This window comes from Erythrolamprus reginae, chromosome 6, assembly GCF_031021105.1.
Source record: "Erythrolamprus reginae isolate rEryReg1 chromosome 6, rEryReg1.hap1, whole genome shotgun sequence".
NCBI lineage: Eukaryota > Metazoa > Chordata > Lepidosauria > Squamata > Dipsadidae > Erythrolamprus > Erythrolamprus reginae.
This window is the reverse complement of record NC_091955.1, coordinates 5938277-5949467: the sequence shown is the minus strand read 5'-3', so window position 1 is coordinate 5949467 and position 11191 is coordinate 5938277. Positions and strand designations below refer to the sequence as shown.

Below are 11191 nucleotides of genomic sequence, written 5' to 3'. Positions count from 1 at the left end.
AGATATCTCTGTTTATATTTTTTAACTGGCACATCAGTGGTGAAATCCATTTTTTTTACTACTGGTTCTGTGGGCGTGGCTTGGTGGGCGTGGTGTAGCTTTGTGGGTGTGGCTTGGTGCGCATGGCAAGGGAGGGATACTGCAAAATCTCCATTCCCATCGGAGTCGGGTTCCTGCCAGTTCGGACTGGTTCTATAGAACCGGTAGTGGGAATTTCCCCCCACTCGCCGAATCAGCAGCGATGGCCAACTGGACACGCCCCCGAAGCGGCTCTCTCGGCATCTTGATTTTCACTTCTGTGCATGCGCAGAAGCTGTTTTTGCATCCTGAAACTCGCTACCGGAACGTAGGACCTAACTGGTTCTGGTAGCGGCCCATCTCTGATTCCAACTGAATAATAGGTAGCAACTTTGGCATCTCTGAAACCAGCGCCTCCTGCCTGATGTCGCCTAAGAACAGGGGAGGGTTCCACCCGGTTCGGACCGGTTCGCCTGAACTTGTAGCAACGCCATCACAATGACATCACGGACCCAATTTACTCAGTGCTGGTCTGTGGGCGCCGCCATCTTTAAAAAAATTTTTTTTTCTTAATTTGAATTTTTTTTTCCTCCTGAGCATGTGCAGAAGCCAAGTTTCCAACACCGTGTGCGTGGTCGCCATCTTGTTTTCAGCTTTTCTTTCCCCCCCGATTATTCGGCACTGCGTGCCCACATGGCGTGAGAGGAAGCGAACCCACGGTAGAACCCACCCCTGCCTAAGAGCCCCATTTCCTTCCTTCAACGTATATGAAAATCACCATAACGCAAAAATACATGATGCTTGAGCCCCCACCCCCCGCGCAAAACAGGTTGACCAATAATTTAAATAAATTATAGGCTGCAGGGAAAGAGCGAAGTCTCTTGAGGAACATAAATATTTTCTTCCAGTGCAACAGATAGTGTCCCGTGGTAAATTGCTTGGAGGTGTTCATGTGTTCCCTCTTCCCAAGCCTGAAGCCGTCCTTTATGAAGCCAGCCTGCGCATAGCCTAATTTTAAAAGAAAGGAAGAAAAAAGGAAAATAGGATTTGAATTTGAATTAAATAGGATTTGTTTGTGTGTGTTTATTTACTTACTTACTTACTTACTTACTTACTTACTTACTTACTTACTTACTTACAAGGGTGGACCAAAAAATGGAAACACTTGACTTTTTGGCATCATAATGTTTGAACATGTTCAAATCAATCAATGCTTGACATATTTTTTTAAAATTCTGTTATTTGATATGGTTTTTTAAACTACCTTTTTTTAAAACAGAAATTTAAGGAAATTGGTTATAACCTTCTAGAAATGGCAGACCTCTCAGACTTTCAAAGAGGCCCAATTGTGGGTGCTCGAATGGCAGGCGCTAGTGTAACAGAAAGTGCCCGAATGTTTGGCGTTTCGAGAGGTCGTGTCTCAAAAGTCATGACTGCTTTTGAAAGAGAAGGGAAAACGTCCTCAGCCAAGCACAGGTCTGGTCGAAAGTCGAAGTTGTCTGAGAGAGACCGTTCGGACTCTAAAGCGAATTGTTAGAGCGGATCGCAAGACCGCAGCTCCTAAAATCACTGCAGAGCTCCATAGACACGTACAGAACCCAGTTTCCACAAAAACTGTTCGAAAGGAGCTTCACAAATTCATAATTCGAGGGCTACTTGTATGCTAAAAATCGTAACAATGCAGATTTGAAGTTAAATAATACCTCTTCTTGAACGTCGAGCTGTTCATTCTGGTTCACTTCTGGAAATTCTATTGGCTCTTTGGACTCCTGCATTAAGGATATCTGGGCCACAAAAACATAGAATTATTAATATGACAAATAAATTGTAACTGACTGAGTGGATAATAAGGTTCTGTTAAACAATTGGATATAATTTTTGATAGTTATAATTGTTTCATTATAACAAAAAAATAAATTAAAACCTCTCTAACAGTCGGGGTCCTTGAATCTGAACAGAGGCATTATTCCAAAAATTATTTAAATTACCGTGGTACCTCTACCTACGGATGCCTCTACTTACAAACTTTTCTAGATAAGAACCGGGTGTTCAAGATTTTTCTGCCTCTTCTCAAGAACCATTTTCCACTTACAAACCCAAGCCTCTGAAACTGTAACCGGAAAAGGCAGGGAGAAGCCTCCGCGGGGCCTCTCTAGGAATCTCAAACTCAACCCTGATAAGACGGAGTGGCTGTGGGTTTTGCCTCCCAAGGACAATTCCATCTGTCCATCCATTACCCTGGGGGGGGATTATTGACCCCCTCAGAGAGGGTCCGCAACTTGGGCGTCCTCCTCGATCCACAGCTCACATTAGAAAACCATCTCTCAGCTGTGGCGAGGGAGGCGTTTGCCCAGGTTCGCCTGGTGCACCAGTTGCGGCCCTATCTGGACTGGGACTCATTGCTCACAGTCACTCATGCCCTCATCACCTCGAGGTTCGACTACTGTAATGCTCTCTACATGGGGTTACCTTTGAAAAGTGTTTGGAAACTTCAGATCGTGCAGAATGCAGCTGCAAGAGCAGTCATGGGCTTACCTAGGTACGCCCATGTTTCACCATCACTCCGCAGTCTGCATTGGCTGCCGATCAATTTCCGGTCACAATTCAAAGTGTTGGTTATGACCTTTAAAGCCCTTCATGGCATCGGACCAGAATATCTCCGAGACCGCCTCCTGCCGCACGAATCCCAGCGACCGATTAGGTCCCACAGAGTGGGCCTTCTCCGGGTCCCGTCAACTAAACAATGCCGGTTGGCGGGTCCCAGGGGAAGAGCCTTCTCTGTGGCTGCGCCAGCTCTCTGGAACCAACTCCCCCCGGAGATTAGAACTGCCCCTACTCTTCCTGCCTTCCGAAAACTCCTTAAGACTCACCTTTGCTGTCAGGCATGGGGAAACTAAACATCTCCCCTGGGCATGTTAATTTATACATGGTATGCTTGTGTGTGTGTTTGCTACTACATGGGGTTTTTCTTAAATCGTTAAATATTTTAATTAATTGGATTGTTGTGACTGTTTTTACTTGTTGTGAGCCGCCCCGAGTCTTCGGAGAGGGGCGGCATACAAGTCCAACTAATAAATAAATAAATAAATAAATAAAATCTCCTGGGAGGAAACAGGGCCAGAAAAGGCAGGGAGAAGCCTCCGTGGAGCCTCTAGCAATCTCCTGGGAGGAAACAGGGCCGGAAAAGGCAGGGGAGAAGCCTCCGTGGGGCCTCTCTAGGAATCTCCTGGGAGGAAACAGGGCCAGAAAAGGCAGGGAGACGTCTCCGTGAGGCCTCTCTAGGAATCTCCTGGGAGGAAACAGGGCCTCCCCCTCTCCTTGTGGTTTCCCCAATCACACACATTATTTGCTTTTACATTGATTCCTATGGGAAAAATTACTTCTTCTTACAAACTTTTCTACTTAAGAACCCGGTCACGGAACGAATTAAGTATGGGAACCACTGTATTCAATGAGAAGATTTCATTCATTCAGATCTAGGATGTGTTCTTTGAGTGTTCCCTTTATTTTTTTTGAGCAGTTTATGTACAGACATTACCTTTTCAGCTATAGGATCTTGGACTTCTCTATACATGACTTGACTCTGTATGTGTAGTACAGCATCATGAACAGTCAGGAAAAATACTTCTTTCTCAACGTCATCGTCAAAAAAGGCACAGTGCTCCAATGTCTTAATAATGTGGTCTGTGGGGAAAACATATAATAAAATATTACCAACACCATACAGACAGCAATCAGTTTAAATATTCAGACCTGATAAATTACACACCGCACACATAAACACACGGGTTATAAGGAAAGCAAGGTTGCAAGGCGCGTAGCTCTTGCGGGGAATGTTCGCCGGGTAAGTTGGTATTATTATCGTGTAGCGGGAAGCCAGTGGAAGAGAACGAGCAGTGCCAGTGGTCAGTAGAGCATTGACTGGCGTTGTGGAGAAGGTTATTTATTTATTTTATTTATTTATTAATTTTATTAATCAGATTTGTATGCCGCCCCTCTCCGCAGACTCGGGGCGGCTCACAGCAATAATAAGCAAGTAGGATGCTTGGCTGCATAGCTAGAGGTATAACAAGCAAGAAGAGGGAGATTGTGATCCCCTTATATAGAGCGCTGGTGAGACCACATTTGGAATACTGTGTTCAGTTCTGGAGACCTCACCTACAAAAAGATATTGACAAAATTGAACGGGTCCAAAGACGGGCTACAAGAATGGTGGAAGGTCTTAAGCATAAAACGTATCAGGAAAGACTTCATGAACTCAATCTGTATAGTCTGGAGGACAGAAGGAAAAGGGGGGACATGATCGAAACATTTAAATATGTTAAAGGGTTAAATAGGGTTCAGGAGGGAAGTGTTTTTAACAGGAAAGTGAACACAAGAACAAGGGGACACAATCTGAAGTTAGTTGGGGGAAAGATCAAAGGCAACATGAGAAAATATTATTTTACTGAAAGAGTAGTAGACCCTTGGAACAAACTTCCAGCAGACGTGGTTGGTAAATCCACAGTCACTGAATTGAAACATGCCTGGGATAAACATATATCCATTGTAAGATAAAATACAGGAAATAGTAAAAGGGCAGACTAGATGGACCAGGAGGTCTTTTTCTGCCGTCAGTCTTCTATGTTTCTATGTTTCTAATACAATGTAAACAAATCTAATATTTAAGTTAATTTAAAACCCCAATTTAAAAACCAATCATACATACTAGCATACCATGCATAGGGTTAGAGATGAACGTCCTCATTCTGTTTTGGCCCAGGTGCAAGGTGCACGCTGTAATATGCTACCTGAATGCTAAGGGCATGAACGCTGCTGTGATGGGGGCCCAAGATGCTTCTTGAAGCACACAAAATTGATAAAGTTAGTGCCACCTGAGAATTTCTTGATCTTTTTGAGATTGAAGATGAGGCTTTTCTCAACTGTAGAGTGACAGGAGATGAAACTTGTGCTTATCACCCGACTCCAGAGAGGAAACGTCAATCAATGCAGTGGCGCCATCCCCATTCTCCTTCAGCCAAAAGATTCAAAACTCAGCAATCGGCGAGAAAAATCTTGGGCCCCCATCGCAGCAGCGTTCATGCCCTTAGCATTCAGGTAGCGTATTACAGCGTGCCCTTTGCCCTTGGAGGGAAACGGGATGAGGACGCTCATCTCTAACCTTCCCCACAATGCCAGTCAATGCTCTACTGACCACTGGAACTGCTCGTTCTCTTCCGCTGACTTCCCGCTACACGTTAGTAATACCAACTTCCCCCATGAACATTCCCTGCGAGAGCTACGTGCCTTATTTGCCTCTCAGCCCAACCCAGGGCCATTTCCAAGGCAGTTAATTTTTATTGATAGCCGACAATTCTATCTATATGTGTCACATGTTTTTTTGCTGAATTTGAAAATTAAGGGAGACTAGGGAGACTTCAATACACCAGGGTGATTCGACACAAAAATATGTAACCCTTCCCTGGTGCAGAGCTGAAGGGATTGGATACTGTAGCCTAGAGGATAATTCTCTGCCTTACAAGGCAAAGGTTGCAGGTTCAAGTCCCAGTGGGTATGGCTAGCTGATGAGGCCAAAATAAGGCCGAAATAGATCTATCCTAGTCTCCCTTAATTTTCAAATTCAGCAAAAAAACATGTGATATATATATATATATATATATATATATATATATATATATATATATATATATCCGTCTGTCTGTCTGTCTATCATCTATCTATCTATCTATCTATCTATCTATCTATCTATCTATCTTCTTTTTATTATGTATCCATATATTTATCACTGTCATCTATCCATCTATCTCTACTATCTGTCTGTCCGTCCGTCTGTCCATCCATCCATCCATCCATCCATCCATCCATCCATCCATCCATCCATCCAGCCATCCATCCATCCATCCATCCATCCATCCATCCATCCATCCAGCCAGCCAGCCAGCCAGCCAGCCAGCCAGCCAGCCATCCATCCATCCATCCAGCCAGCCAGCCAGCCAGCCGGACGGCCAGCCAGCCATCATTCTACCTACCTACCTACCTACCTACCTACCTATCTATCTATCTATCTATCTATCTATCTATCTATCTCTGTCTCTCTTTCTCTCTCTCTCTCTCTCTCACACACACACATCTATTTATAGCACCTTCTTTCTATCATCCATCCATGTATTTATCTCTGTCATCTATCCTTCTGCCCTCTATCTATAATGTATAAGAACAAATATGGATTACAGTGCACTGGGGGTCACCTAAGAAGATGGGGGCTAAATTAATGTATAGAATACAAGTAGTCATTGACTTACAACAGTTCATTTAGTGACCAAAGTTACAATGGCACTGAAAAAAGTGACTTATGACCATTTTTCACACTTGTGACCTTTGCAGCATGCCCATGGTCACGTGATCAAAACCCAGACTCATATTTATGACAGTCGCAGCATCCTGGGGTCACGTGATCCCCTTTTGCGACCTTCTGACCAAGCAAAGCCTGTGGGAAATCCAGATTCACTTAACAACTGCAGTGATTCACTTAACAACTGTAGCAAAGCAAGGTCATAAAATGGGACAAAACTCTCTTAACAAACGTGTCACATTAGCAACAGAAATTTTGGGCCAAATTTTGGTTGTAAGTCAAGAGACTACCTGTATATAAGGAGGTTTACATGGCGTGAAGAGAGAGGTTTATCGTGAATTCTGCAACGTTGTTAACTCGCTGGATTTAAAAAGTAAAGGGCTGAGGATGCAATTAGGGATTGTAGCTGTAAGTGGGTCATTACTACATAACTTTCAAAACTATTTCTTCCAAGCGCAACATTTCCTCCACACCCCATTCTCTGTACTCTGTTCCCTGTAGCAAATAAAGGCTGTAATAATGAGCAGATTTTTATTTACCTAGGTGTGACGCAATGTATACAGACACATCAATTCTCTTGAATTCTTTGACAATCTGGAGGGGAAAAAATGGATGTTAAATACAGCTTTAAGGACATGTGGGGATAATATTTGTATTAACAGCAGCCCGATTGATTTTTGCACAGAATTGGAAAAAAGAAAACGTACCAACCATGGAATTAGTAATTAAATTGGTGTAACATGCCCATGTCACACCAGCACTCCGCAGTCTGCATTGGTTGCCGATCAGTTTCCGGTCACAATTCAAAGAGTTGGTTATGACCTATAAAGCCCTTCATGGCACCGGACCAGACCACCTCCTGCCGCACGAATCCCAGCAACCATTTAGGTCCCACAGAGTTGGCCTTCTCTGGGTCCCGTCGGCTAAACAATGTCGGCTGGCGGGACCCAGGGAAAGAGCCTTCTCTGTGGCGGCCCCAACCCTCTGGAACCAGCTCCCCCCAGAGATTAGGACTGTCCCCACCTTCCTTGCCTTTCGTAAACTTCTTAAAACCCACCTCTGCCGTCAGGCATGGGGGAACTGAGACATCTCCCCTTGCCTATGCAGTTTTATGTATGGTATGTTGTATTTATGATTCTTTATATAATGGGATTTTTAGGCTTTTAATGTAAAGTTGTCATTTTAGACTTTTTATATTAGATTTGTTATTATATATTGTTTGTCAATGCTGTGAGCTGCCTTGAGTCTGCGGAGAGGGGCGGCATACAAATCTAATAAATACAAATAAATAAATACAAAAACATATTAGAATGCGCAAAATGGAGCAAACTCACCTTAGAGTTACAGAACAAACAGGAAGAAGAATATTATACTGTGTGGGATAAATTTTACAATTGGATTGACAGAGAATGAGAAATAAGATAAATGTAAATTAAACCAAAAAATGTAGAAACCGAAGAATCAGATATGGTAACGGCAAATATGTTTTCACGTTCAATGTTTTTGCTATATATTTGTTGTTGTTTTTTGTTGTCATTGTGTTTTGCTTTTGTCTTTAAAAAACCAATAAACAACAACAACAACAACAACAACAAAGGACATGTGGGGAATTCTGTTTACAGAATGAATTTTTCTGATTCAGGTCTGATTTAAATTTGTAAATCTAGCACGCAATGCCGTATAAAGATGGCAGTGATAAAAGTTCAAATTTAAAGGTGCGATCGGAATTGATAGAAAAGTAAGGACAAACTTTTGTGTATGGATAAATGATAACAACAAAAGAGAAAATTTGTAGCTCAGAGTTGAACTGTGGGATACTTGGTGCTCTCTGAGCTTGATGGTATTCTCGCAGACGTTTCATTCCCAAACTAGGTAACATCATCAGCCCTGAATAGGTAACACATTGGTAGCACTGATGATGTTACTAAGTTTGGTAGTGAAACGTCCTACTAGGTCAGGGAGCACTATGGATAATTTGATAATATTGAACGTAATTGGGGGGGGGGGGGATTTCTTTAGAATCTCTAAATTGGGAAGTGCGCCAAACGACATTGTTTCGTCGACGGGACCCGGAGAAGGCCAACTCTGTGGGACCTTATCGGTCGCTGGTATCCATGCGGTAGCAGGCGGTTCCAAAGGTACTCTGGTCCACTGCCATGTAGGGCTTTAAAGATCAAAACCAACACTTTGAATTGTGACCGGAAACCAATCGGCAGCCAATGTAAAGGTTCCTTCCAACTCTGTTATTCTGTTCTATTATTCTGTGTTAGCAAAAACTTCAGAAGAGAAGGATTTAGGGGTCGTGATTTCTGACAGTCTCAAAATGGGTGAGCAGTGTGGTCGGGCAGTAGGAAAAGCAAGTAGGATGCTTGGCTGCATAGCTAGAGGTATAACAAGCAGGAAGAGGGAGATTATGATCCCACTATATAGAATGCTGGTGAGACCACATTTGGAGTACTGTGTTCAGTTCTGGAGACCTCACCTACAAAAAGATATTGACAAAATGTAACGGGTCCAAAGACGGGCTACAAGAATGGTGGAAGGTCTTAAGCATAAAACGTATCAGGAGAGACTTAATGAACTCAATCTGTATAGTCTGGAGGACAGAAGGAAAAGGGGGGACATGATCGAAACATTTAAATATGTCAAAGGGTGAAATAAGGTCCAGGAGGGAAGTGTTTTTAATAGGAAAGTGAACACAAGAACAAGGGGACACAATCTGAAGTTAGTTGGGGAAAGATCAAAAGCAACATGAGAAAATATTATTTTACTGAAAGAGTAGTAGATCCTTGGAACAAACTTCCAGCAGACATGGTAGATAAATCCACAGTAACTGAATTTAAACATGCCTGGGATAAACATATATCCATCCTAAGATAAAATACAGAAAATAGTATAAGGACAGACTAGATGGACCATGAGGTCTTTTTCTGCTGTCAGACTTCTATGTTTCTAACTCTGTTATTCTGTTCTATTATCCTATCGATTATTCTGTAGAAACCACGACAGAGTTGCAGAATGATTACTATCCCTGTAGCTTTAAATGATCTAATTTTAACCATAGATCGATGATCAGAAAAACGAGAAAAAATATTCTTACTGTTTTCATTACTCGGACAGCCACAACATCCATGAACGAGACGGCTCCGAAGTCAAAAATTAGGCTGTGGAGTGGCACTTGGGGGACATTCACTTTGACGGGAAGTTCTGAATTCCAGTCCACCTGGATCTCCATTTCTTTGGTTGGGATGTCTGGATCCACAGGATCTTCCGGATCGTCCTCAGATTCAAAGCCTTCGTTCACAGCGCCAGAATCACTGATGATACCGTTCTGATCAGAAGGGATAAATAGTGTGTTCAAAGCCTTCCTTAATTGCAAAGGTACAGAATTACAGATTTTTCTTTCTTATTAGAAATAAATTTTATTTCAGTACATATACACACACAACATACCCTTGAAAATGTCCAAAGATGCTTCACCGGAAGAGCCCTTCATTCCTCCACTCGAAACAGAACACCCTACGAGACTAGACTTTCAATCCTGGGCCTAGAAAGCCTAGAACCAAGACGCCTTAAACAAGATCTAAGTATTGCCCACAAGATCATATACTGCAATGTCCTGCCTGTTGGCGACTACTTCAGCTTCAACCACAACAACACAAGAGCACACAACAGATTCAAACTTAATATTAACCGCTCCAAACTTGACTGTAAAAAATACGACTTCAGCAACCGAGTTGTCGAAGCGTGGAACTCATTACCTGACTCAGTAGTGTCAACCCCTAACCCCCAACATTTCTCCCTTAGACTATCCACGATTGACCTCTCCAGGTTCCTTAGAGGTCAGTAGGGGGCGTCCATAAGTGCACCAGTGTGCCTTCCGTCCCCTGTCCAATTGTCTCTCCTTATCTCATTTATCTTTTCTTCCTTTCAAATATGTTCACCTACACTTTTATATCTTATCTTCTATTCTTTTCTTTACTTATATTTTATTTATTTATTTTATTTATTTATTATTTAGATTTGTATGCTGCCCCTCTCCGAAGACTCGGGGCGGCTCACAACAAAATAGAACAAATCATAAATAATCAGAAAACTTTAAAATTTATACAAGATTTAAAAGAACCCCATAAACTAACAGACGCACACACAAACATACCATGTATAAATTAAACATGCCCAGGGGAGGTGTTTCAATTCCCCCATGCCTGACGGCAGAGGTGGGTTTTAAGGAGTTTACAGAAGGCAGGGAGAGTAGGGGCAGTTCTAATCTCTGGGGGGAGTTGGTTCCAGAGAGTCGGTGCCGCCACAGAGAAGGCTCTTCCCCTGGGGCCCGCCAACCGACATTGTTTAGTTGACGGGACCCGGAGAAGGCCCACTCTGTGGGACCTAATTGGTCGCTGGGATTCGTGCGGCAGTAGGCGGTCTCGGAGATATTCTATTATTATTACATATCTTTCTCTTCAATGTGTATTATGTATTGGACTAAATAAATAAGTAAGTAAGTAAGTAAGTAAGTAAGTAAATAAATGAATAAATGAATAAATAAATGTAAAAGTTATATATTTGTATTTCTTCTTATATTCCTCATGTTCAAATTTCTTTCTTGTGATTTGTACATGTAGACACACATATTTTGTGGTGTTCTTTCTTCAGTAAAGATTTTTTAAAAAAATCTTCTTGCAAACCTCAGAATTGAACTAATTCCTCTGCACCCAGATTTAATTGTTGAACGAGGTCATCATATCAATCTCCTTCTTCCAGGTGAAAATTCTCAGCAAACATTCTGCCCACAATCGTGGCTTCCAGCGACATTATCAC

General features: G+C 42.4%; 1 protein-coding gene across 1 annotated transcript in view; it reads right to left on the bottom strand.

Moving 5' to 3' along the window:
* Window positions 1-901: 901 nt before the first annotated feature.
* Window positions 902-11191, bottom strand: part of SLC26A4 (solute carrier family 26 member 4) — a 44730-nt gene continuing 34440 nt past the window's right edge. Inside the window, exons 16-20 of the mRNA XM_070754679.1 lie at window positions 9471-9701; window positions 6910-6964; window positions 3557-3702; window positions 1722-1802; window positions 902-1026 (exon numbers count right to left, since the gene is read on the bottom strand). Coding sequence (XP_070610780.1) covers window positions 1003-1026; window positions 1722-1802; window positions 3557-3702; window positions 6910-6964; window positions 9471-9701 — 537 coding nt within the window. The 3' untranslated portion in view covers window positions 902-1002. The remainder of the gene's footprint in view (window positions 1027-1721; window positions 1803-3556; window positions 3703-6909; window positions 6965-9470; window positions 9702-11191) is intronic.